General features: G+C 35.9%; 1 protein-coding gene across 2 annotated transcripts in view; it reads right to left on the bottom strand.

The window, feature by feature from the left end:
- The window catches only part of PDE1A (phosphodiesterase 1A), a 192,974-nt gene that overhangs the window by 147,866 nt on the left and 20,030 nt on the right, over positions 1-25,078 (bottom strand). For both annotated transcript variants that reach the window (XM_067298512.1, XM_067298511.1), the window contains exon 2: positions 1,413-1,526. In XM_067298512.1, coding sequence (XP_067154613.1) covers positions 1,413-1,516 — 104 coding nt within the window. In that variant the 5' untranslated portion in view covers positions 1,517-1,526. The remainder of the gene's footprint in view (positions 1-1,412; positions 1,527-25,078) is intronic.

The raw sequence follows: 25,078 nt of genomic DNA, 5'->3' as shown, positions 1-25,078 counted from the left end.
TAGTTTGTATAATGAAACAATTCCACTCAATAGTCGGAGGCAACTTAAAACAAAAACATTTCAAATTAAGAGGCTAGTAGTAATAGAGAACTTATGAAATAAACAAAAGCAGCAGCTTAGATGTTACACTAATGGAAGTCAGCACAAACTTGCGGAGGTCTATGGTTGTGGAAACTCAAGCGGCAAGATGTGTGGCATCAGGAAATGATGAAAATACTTGCTCCATTGGGTACACTTTGAGGTTTCCAGGGGCAACATGGTTCCCAAAGTGCATAATGTTAAATAGAGTGATGATAGGATTCAGAGCAAGTATTCAAAGGCATATCACAGAGAAGTTCTTATAAACCCCTGACCACAACTTAAAACTGACTTTTCAGTGAAGCAAACCAACTTTCCCCTGAAAGAAAGCAGATGGTGGAGACTTCCTTTCCCACAGCCTGCTTGAATTTCTATCCAATGCATAGGAGTAGCAGATGTTGCCATAGCCAATGCATCTAATCCTCTAAGTGCTGTGGGTTACCCACAGATTTCAATCAAACATTCTCCTTTGATGGCTGATGCACCATGTAGCATTTATGTCACACCTTTTGAAGCTCAGTATTTCAAAACTCTCCAGCTAAAATAATTATGCCATTTCTTTGCTTCCAAAGCAACAAACATAATGTGTGTTTATTTATTTGTAATATCCTGACATCAGCTTTCAGAGCAAAAACAAGCCAAATATTTGAAAGGAGACATTGAAGTTTGAGGGTTTTAGAACACACTGGTTTCATCTCTGACAAGTTGCAGGTATTTAGTTACATTTACACCAAAAGTCTATATTGAAATTTTCATTTAAATGGAGTGAATTACACATAGCAGGTGCATAATGATGGCCCCTTCAAATGGTCCTTTAATCAATTTTTAGTATTGTTAAGCATCAGAATAATTTACAAAAAACAGAGACATAGCATCCCTTTGCTAGCTAAGCATCTTTTAACACAGACTTCTTCACCTGCACTCTCAAGAGGGAAAGTACTAATATCTTCTCTGGACCTGCAATAATACACTTACCTACACATACTGACAGGAATGATGAAACAGCTCCAGAGAGGCTGATTCTGAAGATAACATTTACAAAATCACATCAGAGCTAAGAGAGTGTTAACCTGAAAGGACTTACCTGCATTTGAATTTGGATAACAGTTCTCACTACTCCTATGTCTTTTAAATTAGGTGATTGAACCTTAGATTAATGTCACTTACTGTATAAGTACCATCATATAGCATAGAGATATATTTGTATTGTGATAGCAAATACTAATCACTGCTTAGAAATAAGTCTCTCATTTGCTAATTAGTCACTTTAACAAACAGATGAAAACGATCTTTCCCAAGGAAAAGAACAAAAGCCAAGGAGAGAATCTACTCACATTCCTTTGAGTCGTTGCCACATTTTCTCTGCATGTCCTCCTATTTGATACTTTATAGAGGTGCTTTCCAGTTCCCGAGTTGTGTCCGCAGCTCGAGCCCCCATGGTTATTGTCCTACAGCGATACAGTTACAGTCAGGCTCAGCAGCAAGTAAAAGCATTCCTCAGTCCACTACAAATGTCAGAAGATCCACGCATGTTATACAGTAGCAGCTCGCGTATCAGAACACATCAGAATTACAACGGCTGAGAGAAGACTCTGCCTGAATTGCTATTTGTTTTACTAGACAAATTCACTCTTCCCTCACACACACACAAGCACAGAGCAGTACAAACAGCTCCTCTGACCTCACGAGTCTAATCCATACATGTGAGCCTGCTACTATACTACAAACTGACTGACTGCTGAAGCTCCTTTCTCATGCGCTTTGTCTGTTGTAGGAATATGCACAGAAGCACAAAAGATTCCTTAAAATGGACTACAATTCATTGCTATGTGGGATAAATGTGAGTGGCTTTAACAATCCAGAAGGAAAGAAAGGCTGATTTCTGCTATGCAGGTTGGAGAAACAGGCTGCAGTACGAAAGCAGATGGTAGAAGCCAGTATCAGCCACATCACCCTACAGAAAGAGTGCATGTTTAAATGCCACAGCTTTCATCTCTTTAGTTGATCCTGAATTGATTCTTAATGAATAAATATCAACCAGCCTCTCAGCAAAAACATGACTGAACAAATGCTAAGTCAGTACTGAAGTCATGTATAAATCCCTGCAAAAGAGGAATCAGAGAGCTCTACAGGTTGTTATTGGAGGAATATGCTGTAATGATGACTATTCACCTTCTCCTAGCAACTCCACACAGTAGGTAACCGTCAATTTTACTGGTGGAAAATGCAGCAGCTGCAAAACAGCCTGCTCAGTGAATCCTTTGGGACAACAGCACGCGTGTGTCAAAATCTGATGCTGAACTGCTTACGTCTGCCAGCAGAACAATTAAGTGCACGCAAACGGCGAAAGGGTTGAGGACTAAGTGGCATGTCAGCTGTGCGCAGATTGTCAGCTCTGTCTTTCAAGCACAGACCTAAGCACCTAGTTGCACAGTCAAAGCTGCTTTTTGGAGAGGGCAAAGGAGAGGATTTCACTGCTTGCTCAGTCATTGACTTGGGTTTGCAGAGCTCCTCCTGTACTTTGAATAGCACCTGTCTTCATTTGTGAGTCAGTAACAATATTCATTTCTGAAGCAGCAGCCAAAGAATCAAGCATACCACAGACTTTTCTTAGTGATCATGTTTGTTTCAGTCAGAGTAAGAGCTGTACAAGATGCCAGGCAAGAGAGGTGTGCCAAATAGGAGTAAACATGTCTAAGCCTTGCCAGCTACTGCTGTCACCACCAGCCAAGGAAAGGGGCTTTAGGTCCATGATGGAATGGTGAGAAAGAGTCTCCTTGGGATGCTGACTGGAAGGGGCTATGTGATGCATATCTCAGTATGACTTTAATTAGACAGCTTTATCCGTGTTAAATTTTATAAAGATGTGAGATGAGGAGAGGTCCCCCTCTGATGCAACTGGCAGAATGGGTAATATCGTTAGGTGCTCAGGCTCATACAGAAAAATAAAAAGAGATTCACTGCTTTGAAATAATCCTAACACTCCTCAGAATTTTCTGATCAATTTTCTTCTGCTAGGATACTTTTCCATATATGTCATAGATTTAAAATATCTCCTATGGGAGTTATAAACCTGCATTAGATGTGCCTTTTATCCACTGATTTCAATCAGATAATTAAATGGTACATTTCATTTATTTCTATGGTTTTAACACATACACAATTCTAAACTTGTATTATTTCACTGAATTTCACAGAACTTTTCCTGACTCAGACATATAAGAATCAGTCCTGTGCATTTCACCAGCAACGTTTGAAAAACAGCCACTGGATGAGCCACATCTTTAATAATTTTCAAAGAGCACAAGACAATAGTAAAGAGATACAAACAGCTGTTTTCTCCAAAACTGCAAAGCATTTCTTCGGTTAAAGAAGTCAGCAGTATCTTTCAAACTTCACTGAGCAACCGCTTAGGAACTTCCAGACTTCCCACTACCATTACACATGGAATCCTACTAAAGCTTGTAAGAAACAGTATAAATATATCCTTCCATGGAATAACTAATGAGAATCTCACACACTAATCTGGTTTCTTCCCTGCCTTTTAACTACCAGACATCTGAAGCAATGCAAAAAAAAAAAAAAAAAAAGTATTTATATAAACCACATAAACCTCCAGGGACAGAGGGATATTTTTAAGGGCCTATTTTTTCTCATATTTCCCTGCTCTTGTCCAATTCTACACAGAAAAAATAGTGGTGCGTGTAAGCTGTTCTCTCTCCCCCACAAGCAAATAAGTTGGTGAAAATATATTGCTTTGGTTTACTGTAGAGAGGTATTATCAGCAGTCAATATCCTTTGGTAAGGGAGTAAGGAACAAGAGCCAAAACAATATCACTGTGAGTGCAGATATACCTGCTAATTTCACCAAAACTCCCTGAAGGAAAATAGTAACAAGTGTTCCTTGTGGGACTGCACCGCTGAAACAGAAATTCCCCCAACAGAGCACTATCCAGGCTTCAGCAAAAGCCTCCCAAAGGTTTTTCTTGAGGACTTTTATAGCAAACCACCAGAGATGACCCTGAATGACAAAACTGTGTCTTTGGGTATGACAGAAATAGCAGGTAACACACAAAAACAGATAGATAAGGCATTAGATAAGACAGCAGGTAGCCAGAGCAAGTGTTGTGTCTGCCCCCATGGAGAGAGAAACAAACCACAAAAATTGAAATAAAGCTTTTAGTTACGGTGCTATCTCGGGAAAGCGAGCAATGAAATCTTCATGGAGATGCGGAGGAAGGAAGGACCCTTCTCTCGCTTTAGCTTCTGTGAATAACGCGCAGAGAAAGAAGTAGCATCTTCTCCGCACCTCTCCTCCGCTCAGAAGAAGGCAGGCCCAGAGGCTGAGGAATGAAAGCAGGGCCAGCACCACGCTGGCAGCGAGAACCGACACGGGGCAGAAGCAAGAGGAATTTGCTGCTGCAGACAGGGCAACCATTAATTACAGCCCCAACGTAACACCGAGGGGATCAGGGAGGGAGATAGGGCTGACACGACTTGCTCAGAAACACGTCTGCGTCCTTGTGGTACAAACTGGTCTAATGACGATCCGGAATACTAAACAACGAGCAGTCACTCTAGGGACTGACATTAACCAGAAAGATAAAGGCTCAAATGATAAATTACCTTAAATAGTTTTTCTTTGGCCGCTTCCTGTTCTTGTTCTGCTTTCCTGTTTTGCCCTGGCCAATCCAGTATTAGTGCTATGGTCCCAGCAAACTGTTATTAGAGCCCATTTTCCTCCTATAAAAATATAATGTTTTTTGTCCTTTGCCCACAGCTTTTTTTTTTTTTTAAGTTCAGCTTAAAATTTCTGGATTAAAATGAACTTTAAAGGAAAGGCTCTGTGAGGCAAGATGGAGATATATTAAAATAAGAAAAATTATTTTTTCACCCTTAATTAAGGCAAAATAAAACTGCCCCAATGTCACTTAATGCTCAGATATGAAGCTACACTAAATGGTAATGTGTCCTAAGGCCCTTTCCCTGTTAACCAAAAATGCTTCCCTTCAGTAAGAGTAACTATCAATGTTATACACAAAGAAGTAATTTCATTTTAAAGTCTACTCAGTAGTAAAGAAAGGCTAGCTTTTCAGTATTGAATAATAGGAGACATTTATAGTTATGCCAAAATCACACAGTTGCAATGAAAATACCTCCCTACCCTAAAACTGGGAAAATCCTGCAGCTAGACCAGTAACAGATTGGCTGGGGAAACGGGAAGAGGGGCTAGTGCAGCTTGTGACAAGGAGAATTAGAGCTTTATTTTAAATAAATCCTTTGCTCCCAAAGGGAAATTAAATATGCTGCTTTGTTTGAAATTATCTACAAAACATATAACTCAAGACTAACACAGAAGACAGAAGTAACGAGAGGCCTGCAGGGTGATTTCTCATACTAATACTCATCCTTCCAAACCTGACAACACCAACCTCCCTGTGGGGGAACTGCAGGAGAGCCATGAACCAATTAAGAAATTTGAAAACACCAGAAAAAAAAAAAAACAGATAAATTTCTTATAACTAGTTGCAGCATGCATTAAGTATGTATGCCGAATGTCCTGGCCCTGATCTAGCAAGGGCTAACACACACCTAGTTTTCAGCAGGTAAGGCACTGCATTTATTTGCTGGGTGGGACACAGAGCTCAGCACCGTGACAGCATGACCAGGTTTTACTGCTTAACATTGTAGATTAGAACTATCCCACTGAACACCCACCACTTCACTGGAAAACTAATTGTGTGCTTTTGTTATCCAGCAGCATTTTTTTTCTACTACAGGAATGCTTTCTGCTACAAATATAATTCTTAGATGTTGTGATCATACATGTATTATTGACCTATACATATTATTGAAATATTGCTTATTTGCAAAGCTGCAAAACGTACAAATTTAGCACTCTGCTTTCTACTTAAAACTTTTTAAAGACCAAAGGTGTTTGTAACTTTTTCAAGTCATCAGTTAGCCTTGTGCATACCTAATATGATCACTTGCATAATACAATTGCTTTTAATACAATTGCCTTCAGCAAGCCCACAAACTTCTCTTGAAATAAAGCATATCAGAAGCTACCATTTTTTAAAGACTTTATGTGACACAGAATTGACCAGCTCTTTGAAATCTGTTCCTGTTGTTGCTCCTTGCCTATGTTTTTCCAGTTTTGGTTTCCAGTTATTGGCCCTGGGTATGACTGCGACTGTGGATAAGGACTGCCTCATTTGAAAGGCTAACCAATGGCATAGGGCTTTACACTGTTTCAGTCTCCCAGTTTTCTAAATTCAGAAAAAATGCTTTACAATTTTCACATCAAAAGTGAAAGGGAAGAGGAAGGGGAAAGGGAAGGGGAAACAAGCATGCAAAAACATATACTAGCACACTATGTTCTCCCAAGATTTCCATCCTAGCCCTTAGGATCCCTCCTCTGTGACAAGATAAAGCAGCTGAAGCTGAATTTACTTGTACATTATGCTCTGAGGTGGAGCTCCCTTTGATAAAACCATGATTTGTCTTCCCTCCTTATCACCTTTTCATTTATACGTACATAAACCACAGACCGAAACTCCAGAGACTGATATAAACACAAAATACTTATTAGAAGAAAAAGTACTGAAATTTTTCACAATTGCTGTTTTGGTTTCCAGCTGCACACAGATAATTTCCAAAAAAACCACCCTCTCTCTTATCAGAATACAAAACTGTGAGACCATGTTTTGTCTGACACTGTTTACATATCCCAAAGTATAAGTAATGCCACTGGTTTGTATAAACTCTACTATATTTTCCTGTAACTGTGTTCCTTTTCATTTTGTATATTCTGCACATTTTCCAGATTTCAATTCTCTTCCTGCAAATACTCACAAAGATATGGATGATTATTCCCATGATGAATGTCATTAAATTGTTTAATCCATTTAGCATGCTTTATTCCCCTAAAATTAGTGAGTGATAATCTGCCTATTGACATGTCAGAAGAGGAAACTGATAAATGCATTAAAAGACTATAAGCAGGTCACCGGTTTTCCATCCATCCATGCAGCAATTCATGTCACAATATGCTAAGAACAGAATTAAATCAGGTCTTAGCTTAATAAAAGTTTTCTGTGACTATTCTGTGATAAATGTATTTTCCAGGTACACTAAAGGATTAATTTAATTTACTCTAAAGCCCGCACATCCTGCTCTGGTAGCTTTAAAGAGCCACAAAGTGGTACTTTCATTTTAAGTACCATCACACTGCCAAAATGACCTTAACAAAAAATTAGAATACAACCTTCTTTAGCAACATTCAGTGTATTTACACCAATTCATTCTCATATAATATGAAATCCTATTCCCCTTCCAAAACTTCTGTTGTCTGTCACAGCACAGACTCTTAGATCTAGCTGTAACGAGTACACTGCATCTTAGAACAGAAGAAAATGATAATCCACAACAGCAAGGCTATTCACCAATGTTTCAGACTTTAAGGAGACTCAAACACAAGTGAATTTTGTTTAAATGAAAAGGATATATACGAAATCAGAAGACACATACAATATATAAAAGAATGCAGCAGAGACCATTTTATTTCTGCTCTCACACAGATGATCAAAGCAGTAAGATAAAATAACAACGGGGAAGTGGCAACAGAGAAAAGTAAGCAGATGAACAGGGCAAGCTGGAGGCAAGAGTGCCTAATGTATTTGTTACCAGCTTATCTTAATACCAAATTCAAAGATATTCTTGTGGATTGTTTTTTAATTATTTACTTAGATAGAGGGTTTTTCATAAAAGGAATTTCAAATTGTTGTAGTAACTACTCTTACTTTTGAGAGGAAAACATGTCTTCTGTTCACCTCAAAGCATTAAGCAATATTTTAGCCCAAGAGACTGAAATACACTTTTTACCCTTATGGAGCTATTTTCACCTGTATTGCATTGCAAATAATGGAATTAAATCACTAAAGAACTTTAAAGAAGTGAATAACATATGGATCTGGCCTAAGAAGGCTAGCATTTGAGCTTTTTACTGGAGATCACATGTTATGCTTTCCTGAAAATTTGGAACTATCATCAGAATTTTGGGGGGAAGCTGAGCAACTTTGGGGATCAGCTAAATAGCACTGAATGCCAGTAGAGTCAAAAGTTACCTGGTACTTTTTGCATAAAACTTCAGGTATGATAGAGACTTTATCATCAAATTCTGCCCTTCCACAACTATTGTATACTGTTTAAATGTATAATAATATTTGGTGTTCCAAAAATCAGAAGAAAACACAAAACAAAAAGGGGGAGTTTTTCAAGCCTATCTTCTCACACCTCTGGATGCTTGTATCAGTCCCACAAGAGTCATTTGTAATGTGCGCTTGTAAAAATCAGAAAAATCCCAAAGGTGTGTACAAAAATCTAAACCCTGATTATCTAAAACCTAGCTAGAGGATTTGAGTTTTAGATTATCAGAAAATGTTTTCATCCTCAAATAATAAGCAAGTAAATACTGAATACTCTACTACCTCCTTTCCTACTTAACAGACTCTAGAGAAAGGCAAGCATTTGTAACTAAAAGCATTTTACTCTGGGTTGTCCAGTTTTATTTGGGAGCTTTCTAACCAATGACAGAAAAAAGCCCCAATCCCACCCCAAATCTATTTTCCTGTAGAGAAAACACAAGGAAAGAGCATTATGTATGCACTGACTGGCTGGAAAAATAGCAAGGAAGGCAGATGATAAGAATCAACAAAACAAAAAAATAGCTTATAGAATAATTTGTATTTTTGCTTTACAGCATCATTGATAACTATTTTGAATTTATATGATAAGTGTTAGGGAGTAACAGAACAGAATCAAAATTGTTCAGGGAAGTAATTCTGCACATACCACATTATTGTATGTGGAACTAGACATCATGGAGCAATTGTGAAGTATAACTGATTTCAAGCATGATTAGATAATACATCTGTTATTCTTCACAATTGCTCCATGATATCTAGTTCTAGTTAAGGATAGTTCTAGTTCTAGATGTCTAGTCTAGTTAAGGATAAGAATAATTTCAACAGCAATGGCTGTTAAACACAACAGTCCAGATGCAACCTCCAGCTCAGGAGGTCTACAAGCTGTGGGATGTCATAAGGTAGAAAAGAATATTAGAGAAGGATCAGTCTATATATCTATTCTTTGTTGCACCCCTTTCCTAAGTATTTTCTCTTGGCCATTGTTGGGAACAGAATCCTAAGCTAGAGAAAACATGGTCTGATCCAGTATGGTAGTTCTTATGTCTTTATTCAATACACAAGCACCTCTTTTGATATAGAAAAATATCATTTTGACCCATCTTAAAATAAAAAACTATGTAATACATGCTTGATTGAGCTATATTCCAATTTCATCATGGCATAAGGCTGAACAACAGTGGTCTCTTTCCCAGTTCAATATTTTATTGCTATAAAGTCTATAGAAGGAGGAGTTTTCCTCCTTAATTTATGACGCAGGTTTCAAAAAAACTTTGCAAAATACCTTCTGCTTCAGTAAACAAGAAGATGGAGCTATTGGTACTGGCATACACATGCTAGAAAAGTGAGTATATAGGGATCCCTAACAAAGAGCCAAGAAATGTTCCCCATGTCCTTTAACCTTGCCTGAGTAATATGCTATATAGTGTAAAACCTACGGTAGAGACATGTAATGAACCAGAGAAAATTGGCAAATGCAACCTTAATTTTCCAAAAATTCAAATTGTACAAAATTATTATTCTCTATAAGTCAATGTGAAAGAGAAGAGAATTGTACTGAATATTGATTAAGTACATGATGCGACTGTGTTGGAGTATGCACAATATTATCTGATTTAGAATGAGTCTATTCAGAACCACCGCACTTCAGGGACTTGCTATATCACTTGAAATTTAAGTGCTGCTGAAATCAGAAGGGCCGGTTCTTAACATATTCTGCATTTTAACCTTAATTCCAGTAAGATGGATTCCAGCCTTTGGTTTATAAACATTTTAAAAGATGAGTGGAGTATTAAAGTGATGGTAAAAACTGACAGCACATTTAAAAATCAGTTCAACAGTCTAGCATGCAAAAAGATTAACAACAAGAGCAAAACTCAGCTTACAGTCAGATGTTTAGCATCACTTGAACATGTTTAATATCATTGGAATATGCAAGTTCAACCAAAGTGTAAAGGTAAAGTTTAGGTAAATCGTAAAGCTGTGCTGGCAAAATATATCTGTCAAGTTTTTCACATCAACCCATGATTTGGCTTAAACATCTTCACGTGTATTTTCCAATGGAAAATTTAAAGAGAAAAATACATGAATTCAAGTCAAAAGACAGATCTGAAATAATGTGTTTTAAAATAAAATGTCTGTGTCTTTCTTAAATATTAGATTGCTAAGAATGACAGATTCTGAAAGCATAATTTAATTACCCTGCTTTCTTAATTTGTACATTATTAACCCTTGAGCAATTAAATGTTAAATATACATTGAAAGAATGACCTTAATAGGGGCCAGCAAAATTATTCCCATTTGCAAGTTAAAAACTGAGGTCAGAAGAGAAAATGAACTATCCTTAATTCCAATGCATAACTGATAGAGCAATACATTAGCAAAAATTTGACATCTTCCATAGGTCATACAACCAGCAGAGTTTTCTACCTTAAGAATAGCTCAAACTCCTCTACCACAGACTGTTTTCATTAAAATGTTTTTTGCAGCTGACATTATTCCACTGTTACTGATATATTCTACTGCCAGGTGGAGTGTGAACCAGAAAATATCATTACTCCATCTCTTATCTTATCCACTCACTTTGTACAATTACAGTATCGATGCCTAACCTTTGATATGGCTGGTGAAGTTGCACTAGGAATTGATGGGATAAAAACTTATTAAAAAAGTGCAAAGGAAGAGCAAGCCATATTCATCTTAGTTCATTAGGATCCTTTGGGGGGGCTTATTTTTCTTCAGTTTGTATGTGTATTTATCATTATAATCTAGGTTGCCATTTCCTTGAATATGCTGCCTGCCAGTACTAATCACCATCAATGTAATTTCTGGCCAAGGCTGTCACATTTACATAGTTGTAAACCTTCTATTAATGACAAAAAAATGCCTGGAGGTTAATTTGGACTGAACCTATGTCAAGTTAGTCTCATCCAGCAGCTGGAGGAGTGAATTTAACTTATTAAATTCAAAAATCTTCAATAAACCAGTGGGGTGGTTTCTCCTGAAATAGCACCCAGACTGCCTGTAAGCCAAGCACGGAGTCCCCCTTTCACAGAAGGGGAGAGGGCGGAAGAACGGCCGCCCCATCTGGCACGGGCACCTTCGCAGCTTCCGCCTCTTCCTGCTCCAGGCAGCTATCGGCGAGGTGACCCTACTGCGAATTTCAGGGTATAAACGAGTATATGCAAAATACGGGAAGTGTTTAGATAAACTCTTGTGTCTAGTTTTAGGCATCAAGCTTTAACAGTGTGAGCAAACTGGAGTAAGTCCAGAAGTGAACAAGAATGATTTGAGGATTTGTCAGAAGACATGGTATAAAGAAACAACGAAAGAACTGTATTGTCCAGTCGAGAGATTAAAAGATTTTTGTTAAATGTAATACTTCTTTCTCTTGTATCTTGGATGATAATACTTAAAAAATTCAAGGTTCTCAAGGTTTAGTCAGGGTAGCAGAAGTAGTAATCAGTTTAATTTGTACCAAACACAATTCAGGCTAGAAATTAAGAAACATTCTCTAATTACGATAGTTAAACCCTAGAGCTGGATACCCAGGGTGATAATGGAATCTCTTTCACTAAAGCTTACAAAAAGGACAGACAAAAAATCAGAAAAATCAGAAATGTAGATGATCCCTTGTATTTCCATGTTCTTAATCTTGATTTAGAAAATAGGTGTTCTAATTAGTTTTGAGTTAAGATATTCAAATATATCCTATAAAAAAAAGATGGCGGGGGATCCCACAGAGAAGCAATGGGATAGCACATTATAAGCACAAGAACACTCAGCTACTCACAGGAGAATTCTCATGATTGGTAAACTCAAATTTTCATTTCCATTAATAAAATCCAGTCATTTTCCTATAAAGAGAGAAAGTGTTTTTAAAAATATTCATGCTATTAATCTAGCATTCTAGAAACTCATCAGCAACAAATAATCCTTTGCACTTCACTCAAAATGAAAATATTTCTGATTCTGATTCTCCAGAAAGTATCTATTGAAAGTAATGAATATATGTGCATGTTTTGTGGTCTAAAAAGAGTAGTTTCTTCTAGTCAGATGTGTTGCTTAACACTTAACACATTAGTACCCTAACCAATTTGAATAATTCCACATCACTTTCAGGAGCAACAGTATGATTGAACTATAATTTATCTTTACAAAACACTAAATTTTTATTTTAAAGATTACAGTAATAAATTATAGTAACAAAGAATCCAACTTGTCTCTAAATTGTTCCAGTGTTTATTTATTCCTTTTGCTAAAAATTTGCACTTCATTTCCAACAATTATAGTTCTTTCAATAATGCGATTTTCATTTGTTGCATTTCATCTGCTACCTTATACACTCTCTCATTGTAGTACGTTGCATTCCTCATGTTTGTACCTACAGATTATGTTCCAGTTATTACATGAACTTGTTGGTAAACTAAAAAGAAAAGTTCTTCAAATATTCAACAAAAGGTACATCTGTCATTTTTTACAAGATTGAAACAGCTTTCAGTGTTTGTTAAAATAACTTCATTGGGAAATCAGCTTGAGTGTTCCTGCTGAGCTTCCAAACAGTTCTATTTTTCTGTGCTGCCACAGCTGTTTTCTGTGAAGTAACTTAATTTGTTCATCAGAAAGATTCATGCAAAAGGGATTATTTTTTAAATAAGTACTAGCTCACAAAAGTATCATGCTTGATAGGTTCAAACATTGGTGGACTCATCAATCAGATTATTTCTATGAGCTTTAATAAAGGTGTGTAAAAGGTAGACGATAAACCTTTTCTTATTTAAAATTAATAGTCTGAGTGAATGTGTAAAAAAACTAGCAAAACAGTATTGTTACTTTAGAACTATTTTAAGCACTTTTACAATGTTAACCATTTTTCAATACAGCATTTGATGCTTAAGTGATTTGAAGCTTAAGTGATTTGATGCTTAACATTAGAACAGATATCTGACTATTACAGAAGGAAAGGAGATACCTGAAATGGAATTTAAACCTGACATTTTGGGTTTTCCTCTGATAAAAGAATCAGTTATATGCTCTGAAAATCCAGTATGCTAAACTGAGGTCATATTTTAAGTTAAATACATAATTGCTAATACAGGTAGAAGATGACATGCACTGTTCCTAATCTAATACAACAGGCAGTTTTACTGGAACCTCACATGGCGATGTGGCCTTTTTTGTTGCTTGTTGCTGTTTTGGTTTAAAGCACACTGTACATTAGGAGACAAAAAGTATTTACTATATTGTGATGGAAAGATGCCTGAAGGGAAATATGACATTTAGTAAGTCATATTTCAAAAACAGCAACATTCATTATAGGTTCCAAAGGATACGAACAAAATGTTACCAGTAACATATTTAGTCTGATGTAAGATTTTAAGTAATATATGTTTTTATACCAAGCTACAAAATTTTCCACTAAATGCAGTCCCTTTGAGGATTAACCAAATTTCTACTCAAAATCATATACTTTCCTCAAAAACTCAAAGGAAAGCCACCAACTATTCCATATCAAATATAACCAGTTTAGAACTTTTCTGGTGCCCCAAAAGTAATTTAAAACACTTCGATTGTTTGCTAAAGTGGTCCAAGTAATTTAAAACAATTTAAATTACCTCAGTGAACTTAATGAAAATAGCATATATATACACATGCGAGAAGCAGTTTATTTACCCTTCGTATAGAGCAAAATACTCTTTTTAATGAATCTGTAATTTAAGTTGTTCTGCTTTAAAATTTTGCTTGAGAGAGATAATAAAACTCAGACAATTCCACTTGCCAAAAGGCCTGATTCTGCTATCCCTGAGATCTTCTTGCCTAGGGAATGTTTCTTTGTGAGGCTGTTGTGCACATTAGCATTGACACAAAAAGCGACGAATGGCAACAGAGAGGCCACAGAGCGACACAGTCCTCTGCACCGGGTGGTCCCTGGCGGACGCTTCTGTGCCCTTAGGGCTGCCGTCCTGTGAAGCATCTGGCCTCTCCGTCATGGGGCAAGAATTTTACACCACAGGAAATATCTCCTGCGATCCTATTTTTAAGTACAGATATTAAATTTTGACAGATAAAAACAGAAAGGATTTGCTGCAGTCATTAAGCTAAGTCTTTTAATGAAAGTATGATTTGAGCTGTAACTCTAAATTCCTGTGAACATTTATACTAAATGGTGACAGCTCAAGCTTAAATTGAAGCAGCTGCCAGAATATTACTGTGACTACTAAAATGCTAGATATAGCCTGGATAATATCTTTCCTTTTGTTCAATAAAACAATCCGATTTCTGGAATATGAGAGTAATAAAGGCCTTTGATGGGATTAGCGCAGACCAATAGCCTGTCTGCAAAAACAGTCAACATTACACATATCTAGAAAATAGATATGAAATTAGGTAAGCAAAAAGTGCTCCTTCCCTAGCATCTTCCCAAATTAGGCACTTTTTGAGCCAGAGATTACATTTGATCAGCATGTTTCATGGCCATTGCTAGATTCATTCCATACAAATTTGCCCAAATCTTTCTTGAAACCATTTAGTCATTAGTCTCCACAATACCCTGGAGCAATTAGCTCTACACTTTAACAATAAATTAGGAAAAAAATTACTGTGATTTGTATGTTTTAAGCATAACACATGCTACTTCTATATGATGTCTGCAAATTCTTGCATAGAGGAACATTAGTAATTATTTCCTCTTCACATTCGCCATCCCATTCACAGTTCCATACTCTTGTATAACAGCCCATCTTCCACCAGAGCGTTTACGACCTGTATCTATTTAATCACTTCTTACATTTTTGTAATATTGTTGATCTCCTATATAATTTATCTAGATCTACAGCATCCTTATTGAATTACGGTAACGTGCACTCACACAGAAATCAAGTGGCATAACAGCATTTTCTGTTTTGTTTTCAGTTCTCCTAAGAACTACAAACTTTTTGTGTGCCTTTTCATAGATACTGAGCACTGAGATGGCATTTCCAGATAGATATCAAAATGACATCAAAATCACTTTCTGGAGTAATAAAAATAATACAGTTCAGTTTAGGGTTGTTTTTTTCCCTCTTGTGTCAAGGGTTGTGAATTTATCCACAAATTGTCTAATATTCCAATTGTCTAATATTTTTCAGAAATCATAGCATCGTTTTCTTTGCTCATTTTTGGCAAGAAAAAAAAGCTACCCATGACTTTTATCATGGCCTTATAATTCAGCCTTTTTCAGCATTCCATCATGTGGATTTCATTTTATTTTGCATTCCAACAAACATTTACTGGACATAAATTATATGCTGTACCTGGTCCTGGAGTTAGGGAAACCTCCTTTGGCCCCTGTAGCCTATCTCAAAGGCAAACTAATAATAGCTCATTATTGTAGTGTTAGAATTTAGCTTTGTTTCTGAAGTTCTCACTGGGTATTATACAGTTCAAACGCTGTCTGAATCACCAATGCATTCTTCAGAGAACTTTAGAAATTACGCTTTTCTATTTCTATACAACTAAATTACAAATAGAAGAGACTTTATACAGAAACACAAATTTACTTTCTGAAAATACTAAAGATATTAAAAAAAAGTTTGAACTGTGTTCTCTGAAAATGGAAGTAAAATAAAGTAATTAAAGAAATCTACACAATACAGTTCTTTGAAAAAATACTGACAGGGAATTTTTACAGGAGGAAACTGAAAGTTCTCAATTACAAACTTTTCTTTTTCTGCCAACAAGTTTGTTATTTTATAATTACACAGTTCAGGAGTGAGACTGTCACTGGGACAGCTGTAAGCAGCTCACCAGTCCTCACGGTGCCTCAAAAGACAGGTATCTGAGCCACTCTGTTTGATAATACAGCATCCCAGGCAGCAATACTGTCTGTCACATGCCAGCTGGGTGACACATCGTTCCTTCTCCCATTCAATAGACATTGAAAAGCAGTTTTCCACAGACCCAGCTTCTCACTGATTATTTAATAAGAACTTACACTAAAAGGTAAGAAGGCACACACTGCCACCTCACTCTTGGGAAAACCAGACCACGCCGGGGTCAAATTTTGAGCTGCAGCAGAGAAGAAAAGAAGAAAGAAAGAGAAGCACCCCTTCTGCAGAGGCCCAGCAGCAGACCAGTCCTACTTTATGTAACTAAGTAATGCTGAAATCTTGCACAAGTATTGTGCAAATGGCGTGCTCAGAGTAAACTTTGCTCACTGTGAACTTAAGTGTGCTATGGTATCTTTGCAAATTCAGTTAAAACTTGACTGAATTACTTGACTAATGAGTTCTCCGAAGAGGAAAGAACTTTTGGGGCTGGAGAGGCTGACTGCTCAAGACTGTTGCTAAAATTAGCAAAGATTCACAAAATTCTTATGTATCACATGAACTTTTTTTTTTCTAATTTCCCCTTTCTTTTGAAAGACTGATCAAAGAGAGCTAAAGAGATTAAGATAGGTGATTGCTAACAACATTTCTAATACATTTTTAAGCTACACTCACTTTGCATAAAATATCAGATACTTTGTATAAAAAAAAGCAGCTAGAAATTTTACAAGAAGTTTCCACCTGTCCTTCTGAATTTCATAAATGGCTTGTGTCAGAGTGTGAGAAATGATATTAACTTTGGAAAAAATAGAAGGAAAACACACTAACAAGCAGAAATATAACTTATCCAAGTACTGTGATGAGTATACAAGCTACAAAAGAGGAGCAAAAGTATAAAGACAGAACATGATAGAAAGACTTTCTATTATACTTGGCTTCAGAAGTCAGACCAACATTGTTTCTGCTTTTCTAAAACAGTGGAACAGTATTCATGAATCACTTCAGAGATCAAAGAGACTAATTACATTAGGATACCTAACAAACATTTTATAGCATCAGCAACCTACTGCTTGATATTTTTGGCACCAGAAAGTAGCATTATGTCTTGATATTTAAAAGGTAATAGGTCAGATCACATAGAGACCTTTACATCTGCCAAAGCCCAGAAAGAAGAATGCAACAGTAAGATAAAGGTGAGCTTTGTACTTCCTTATTTCAGGCATTATTCATCATCATCCTCATGGGTTAAAGTCCCACAGAAATAATAGAGACTAAGGCTACCTAGGTGCAATCTAGCCAACCTTCTTTCTGCAGAAATGGCAAAACCTATTGCACCTCTCTTCTCTGATTGACCTCAGCCAAGAAATTCTCCTGGTATTGAGATAGTTACAAGCATTGGTGAAAGAGGTGCGCACATAGGTGAAGATGTGGAGGCATTAAAAAGAAGAGAAAAGAACATTTCAGTTTTCACTGGTAAGGCTTGTCCTCAGGCCTCCCAAGTCTCTAAGGCTTCTACCAGATCCTGTGGGACCGAAGGACTACTCACTGTGTAGTGTAAGGGTGTAGCCAGCAGGTCCAGAGAAGTGATCCTTCCTACTTGACACTGACTGCAAGACTGCATCTGGAGTACTGTGACCAGTTTTGGACTCAAAAAAGCCCAAACACCTCCAGCTTTTCAAGTTGTTCAATATTTAACTGGACAAGTCCCTGAGTACTTTGATCTAATTAGGCCTGGTTTGAGCAAGGGGTTGGACTACAGGACCTCCAGAGGTCTCTTCCAAACAAAACTGGCGTTCTGTGATTCTAATATATGGCAGAGTCCTGCCATCAGGGATGAAATTGTATTAGCAAAGTTGTGCTTTGCACTGCTACAAGCTGGGGCTTTGCATTTGCAATAAATTAAAAGTTCTTTTAAAGAAGTGCTTGAAATCTGCACACTTCATATTCTCTCCAGTAGCAGGATATAGACTAAATAATTTACCTGCAGAATTCTTTACTGCAGGATGTAATTGATTTAATTATGTTATTAAGATTTTCAACAGATTAGATAAATAATGACAACTGCTATTAATGTAACATGGGATAAAAATGAAAAGGCTAGTAATTTTCAGGCTTCAGACCATGAGTGTATCACCAGATGGAACAAAAACAAAATTATCTTGTTACAATAATACAAAATCCTGGCCAGGTGTATCTAACACTATCAGAGACAGATAACTGAATTATTTAACTGTTTTCCCATGTGTTATATACTGCTTTCACAGTTAAGTATTTGAAGAACCCTTTCGTATATTTGATTTCTGAGGATGCGTAGTAAGCAACACTGCACATCAGTAATTATTTCTCTGCCTTTCCTTTTACTCATATTCCTCCAAAATATAAAAGAATAATTATGATAGTATGCAAAAGATACAGATGAAATACTGTCTTTTTACTACTTATAAATTATTACTGAAACATACGCATCTATGAAATCCATGTATTTGTATACAAAGGTACTCTAGAATGGATTTAAAATTTATTGTTCAGTAACCCAAAGTATAATGGTTCATTCAGCCCAAACAAAGACTAAAAGTATTAAAAGGCCAAAGTCTGGAAGAATTATCTGCTTTGTTTTAAAAACACATTTAAAATGAAGAGACCTTAGCAAATTTAATCTGTTATATCTGAGATCATTCCTGGGCATTGATTCAAATTCCAAATCTAATTTCAGTGAAGCCTTAGTCAAAGTAATGCCTTCTCCAGATTCAGAGCCATCTGACTGACATTATCTACTGATGACAATAAAAAGTGACTTAAGCAAATATGGTTTCTGTAAACAGTTCTTAAAATTCAGGGTAAATGAAATACATGTTAAACTGGCTTGGTACATTCTAAGCCATTGGATATTGCTTACTGTTGTCATGCTTTATGCCTTTTAAAGCAAGTATCAGCATAGATTTTCAAGTTCTTTTAAATGAAATTTTTCTTTCAGAAAGACATCTGCTTTGTGTCAGTATTTGAAGACTTTTGATATATTGACATGGTGAAAAAGTATTTTCTGCTTTAGAGAGATATATGGCATCATGAGTAAAGCACAGAATAGACAGAAGGAAAATTCAAGCTGAGGAAAACTTCTGCCATTGCCTCCCTCTGTGATTTAGCAGGGTTTAAAATTTGTGACGTAGGTAAAAGGAAAATTAAAAATCATTTTATTTATCTGAGTTTTTATCAAAAGTGTACTTAGCTCATCCCTGCTCTTGCCTTTGCAAAATTGGCAGAAGATTGCATGAGTTGAAGCTTTCTTGGGAAATTTTTAGATTTCAACTTTGCTCGGAAAAATTATCGGAAAGTACATTCAGTAGAGCATTCTATAATCTCCCAAAAGATCACATTGGAATTTGCTGTGGATTGTCAAAGCTCCAAGTGCATATATTTGCATATGGAGAAAACATTACTTGCATGAAAAAACTTGCATTTGTTCACACTGACTGACATTTATCCAAATCAATTAAGTAATAACTTACATAACGGCTCATTAGTCCTCATTAGTGTAGATTTGCATAGTTCCTAGGATTGCTATTTATAAAAAGTACCTAAGACGGTAAATTTTCTTCAGTTTCAATGAAACATACTCAGATTCTATTTTACTTTCTACAAAATCTTACAGCATTTTGAAAAAAGCCTGTGAAGGTGCCAAGTGCACAGTATTAAAACCCTTCTCCATTCCCCTGTCAGTTCTTCCTCTCCTTCCCTCATAAGGGCAAGTGTTAAAGAAATAAGAACACCTCAGAGTAAAACTTAAGCAAAGAGAACATTCACATCAAGGAAATGCTTTCCTATCCCTTAGACCAGAAGGCTGGAGACCACGCAAAAAATTTTTGCTGCATCACTCAGAAGAGCAGGTGAGCCAACATGTCCACGGCTTTCAGGCTGATCATTGAAAAAAGCAGTGTTCATCAGTGAAGAATCCACTTACATTAAAATGTTTATATGTCTCTAATTTCACATTTCTAATTAATAAATATTTTCATTTTAAATTTCTGTTTGCAAGAACATCACAGTTGACTATACAGTACCAAATGGTATTTTAGAAAAAATCTGTGAAACATAGTAATAGGTACATTTTTTGTGGACTGTGAATATATCTGAAAACTTTCTTGATAACAAAGTTGTTGAACTATTTTAAAATAAGTCCTGAGAAGGCCAACACAGCCATTACTTGTTTTAACAAAATAAATGTCACCTCTTAACATTGTGTTGCACAATTACCAGCAGATAAGAATTCATTGCAACCACTTCCTAAACAAGCTGGAGCTTCTATTTTGATATAATTTTTATTCCCCAGTCCCTTTCTTCAGACTCCATCTGTCACTTCATAATAAACAAAAGGGGGGAAATTTTCTTCAACTATGGCCTTTGCCAACAGCATTAATGATGGTTTGTTTTTTTTTCTAAAGAAGAAGAAGCAGAAGAAGAAAATAAAACATACATGTTTTAGATTTCCTCAGGAGATTGTGAAAGCTAGGAAGTTATTGATGATAGCTCAGATTGAACTTCAAAAGCAAGCCTGATCTGCTTGTTCACAATTATTTAAATTGGGTTATAGCCTTTGCTGAAGGCAAATAAACATCACAAAGTCTTCTTCCAAATTATTTTTTTCAGATGACAAAACTCAACCATGGCAGACATGAAACAACTGATTTGCTTTAAAAGTTATGCTTTCATGGATTTTAAAAGACAATAACACCCACCTTTGAAAAGTTTGCCAAATATGGTTGTGCTGGCAGATCTAAGCTTGTTAAGCAGTGTTTTGTTACATAATGAAATCCAGGGGCAGAGCCAAAGGGACTTAATAGTAGGCCATAAATGGAAAAGTTAAACAAGGCCGTTATGGTTAACTTTACCCCCATCTGTAATTTAGAGCTTGTTTGTGCATCTGTAAGACACAGTTGAGGATGTGAAGTTAGTAAAGTATATCCTTTTTAACCCTTTTCTAATGCTTCTTCATATCACTCATTGTAGGGGAAAGCTTATTATTTTAGTCCGAATCTTTATGAATATGAAACATTTGGTATCCAATAGTTTATGTAGAAAACTCCAGGCAAATGTAACAGATTACAGTGTATGATAAAATGGCTATATCTCTGGCACAAAATCATGCTGAAGAAAAGTTATGATGCCCAGCTTTCACTGTATAGCCATATACAGCAAGTTACCACGAGGCCAAGGCACTGAGGGCAGCACAAAGCAAATTACACTTGGCACCGGTATAAGTTTTAAATAAATGTGGACTTTTTAATTAAGAAGTGTTTTTCCTTGTTGAATCATTTTAGTCCAGAATTTCTGATTATTCCTATTCTCCACGTTTTTAATAGCAAGTAGCTTGTGGATTAAACAGAGTGGTTTTGCTGGAAATCTAAAAAAGAAAATACAGTATTTCAAGTTTCCCATAATCTATCAGCATTTTTCAGACAGTTCTTTTTCATTTTGTTTGAAAGATTTCAGCTATAGGGATGAAGAGAGAAACTTTAAAAAGACTTTTCAGAATGCACCAAAAACGACAAAAACCTTTGTAAGATTTATGTTCAAGAGTCTTGCTACAAATTCAGTGTAAGTAAAAATAGACCTTATCCAAAGTCAGCCCATGACGTCCTGAAGGATGCCACAAACTATTTATAGACATGTTGGAGAGCTCAAATTCAAAAAGAAACAAAGAAAAAAATAAATCGTCAATGGCAAAGAAAACAAACAACAGGAGACAAAACCAAGGTACTTATCACTCTGATCACAATAATGCAGTGGCCATTTTTGCCCATAATCTTTTCACTGTCAGCCAGTCCAAAAATGTCTTCAACATCCAAGAAATGACATGGAGTTTCAATCTAAAAAGCATTCCCTAATGAAGAATTTGTGCTCTTTAAATAGTTTCTAATCAGACTTGGCATTTTTTTCAAAAGCTAAGACCAGCATCAAGAACGAATAAGAATGATAAACTTAGAAGACTGTCAATCACTTTAAAGAAATTAAATCTTTGCATTTTATCCTTCTGTTCCTTTCATTTTGGTCCTTTTCATGTAAGTACATTTAAGATTTTATATGGGAAACAGAGTTCCTTGGTCCCAAGCCAAGAATCCACTTGCTGAACAAAAAGTGTAAACAGGAGAATAAATTTGAAAAACAATATTTTGGATTTTTAATTAACTGATAAACAAAACATCTTGGAAATTTGCATAAATTACACACTCAATTTCAGAAAAGGAAATAATGAAAACTGTAACTATGGTCCTACTTCATTAAAGTATTTAAGACCAGGCATAATTTGAAACACGTGAATATTCCAAATGAAGATGCCTAAAATTAGGCCCATATTTAAGTATCTTGTTGAATGATCACCTATAGAACTTTGTATCTACAACTGTACATTTTTAGTTTGAATTGCAGACCTGCTATACCAGCAAGTCAGGTGTGCTTACTGTGGATGCTCCAACTTGATAACTATATCAAGTGAGGTGTGACCAGGCTGGGGTGGGTACCAAAAGCTGACAGCTACCACCACATAGACCTTCCATAGTGATGAGGTAAGTTAGCCTGATGCTCCAGGTGAGAGGCATCCAGTATTTCTGCTAGCTTTTTTAAAGCTATAAAGTATCTTTACGCTCTGCCACAATGCACAATTCAATCAGATTCATATTTTGGGGGGTGCAGCTGCCAGCCTCTACAGAAATACAAAAAAGGGAGAAGAAAAAGAACTAATCATCCCAGTAGCATTTCAGTAATTATGCAGCAGTTACAACTATGAGGCATTGTGACATTATTATAACAATATTATTGATATTATTACTAATCATCTAACCATATGCTGTAAAGTTAGAAAATAGGAATTCTCTGGAGTTAGTTGATTTAGTTTTGTGTTTGTCCTTTAAATCTGGAGGAGCTATGTTTTCAGTGAAACAAGGCAGTCCCTTTATTTTCCACTTTATGAACGTATTTTTCCTTGATCATTAATCACTCAAGGACAGTTGCAAGGATTTCACAGTAATACTAGCATGAGTGCATAATTTTACAGTACACTGCCTTGAGGCTGTGTATATGATATAAATTGTCCAAGGAAGTGAACCTGAAGATGAATTAGAAGTCTCTTTAGTTATTATATAATAAAAAAAAAAACTTTTTTTTTTTATATTGACTTGGAAAATGTAGCATCAACTCTCTGCTTTTTCGAATTCCTGTTTTCTTAAAAGCATTTCAAAATACTACTTATGTTAGTTCAAGCCTTGGCAATCTGGGTCCTCATCTGAACCTTTGATCCTGGAGAGTATTGATCTTTTAAATCCCACTGATTTTAGGTATCACTGAAAATACTTTATATCACTGAAAATACTTTATACTTCTCAAAACAGTTAAAGGCCCTGGACATCTGGGTTTTTTTGTTTTTCTATATAAAAACATTTAGATCAACCAATTGTTGTTACACAGGGTTTAAAACTGGGAAGAAACAGATACATGAGAAGAATCCTCATAATGAAACCATACTAAAGCTTGGAATATTCAGTGTAACTTTATCCTATAGGAGACCTTTAGGATCAAAGATATTAAGTGAAATTCATTTATTTTTATATATATTATATATGTATATTTCAACTGCAGAGTTGCCAGTCTTTCCTTTTTCCTTATCTGCACTCTCATTTACACAAATGAATTTAGTCTCCATGTTTTCCAAAGAGTAATACTGCAGTACAAAAGTTCTATAAACTTGGCCTTTACAACAGCAAATGCATCATATTCAAAATGTTCTTAGATGCAACTCCTTCTTACCGAGTCTTCAAAGAAGGCCACAGACAGAGATAACATTTGCTCACACTTTATTACAGAGCAGACTATTTAATAAATCAATGTCTTGAAGCACTGTTCACTTTGCCTTAAAATAATTAGATTTTAAAAGAAATAAGTTCCAGTGGTTAACACTAAAAGAGGTTCTTGTTTCTTTTAACTGCAACATGAAAGTTCAATGAATACACAGACCACAACCTTAAAAGACTTTACAGCAGTTGCAACAAAATTTATTAGCGCAATCATCTATATGAGTACCTTAAAGTTGTGTTATTTGGTCACAATCACATTACAAATACACTGTTCAGGTTTAATGAGATTGGAAATTTAATGTTCATTTGACAAGTGAAGAGTGAACAACCTGATGCACCTACCAATTGGTGGCACAGTTCTTTACGATGTGAAGGACAATGATCCATGCGCTATTTTCTTTGCGCACAGTACATAAAAATGTGACTTGAACTGGCATTTATCCTGTTCCCCATTTAAAAATAAATTTGCAAAGTAAAGCTAAAATGAACTTCTCTTTCAAAAAACATTAGATTTTATTCTACTAGTAAGAGTACTTAGGCAACATTTAAATGCTATGCCAGGAAGGCATTCTGACAAGGGAGAATAAACTCTGAAGTCATGAACAAAGCCAAACTGGACTTGAGCAAGCAAGCACAAACAATAAAATATCATGTCCTAGACTAAAGTCATTTGTATATTCCACATTCTCATTCTCTCAACTACTTGCAGAAAACTCACTGTATTTACAATAAAGACAGAAAGGGATAAAGTTGCATTTTAAAGGATATTCATGTAACAGGACATTGGCATTCTGAGGCTCGATTATACATTGTTTTTTGTATGATGATCTGTTTATTTGAATTGGTGCAAGGTTTAGCCTTCTGTAAATACAAACCCAAAGCTAAGAGTACAAGTTGGTTTCATTCTATGAGGTCATTGCAAGAGAGCTTACTTGTAATCAACAGAAAATTCATCTCCACATTTCTGCTAAATAGTACACAGAGGCATGTTCTGCTTAAGTCCATTCTTTTTAAAGTCCATTTTTTATTGTATTATATAGTGTGGAATGATAATGTTTATTATTCTCAGTTGGTTTATTCTATCAGCTACCCACTCAAGCTACTCTTGTATTCCACAGAGAATTCATTCTGGTGCACAGAAAAA

The sequence above is a fragment of the Apteryx mantelli genome, chromosome 6 (genome assembly GCF_036417845.1).
Source record: "Apteryx mantelli isolate bAptMan1 chromosome 6, bAptMan1.hap1, whole genome shotgun sequence".
Taxonomy (NCBI): Eukaryota; Metazoa; Chordata; class Aves; order Apterygiformes; family Apterygidae; genus Apteryx; species Apteryx mantelli.
The sequence above is the reverse complement of the archived record's forward strand: the minus strand, read 5'-3'. Positions and strand labels throughout refer to the sequence as shown.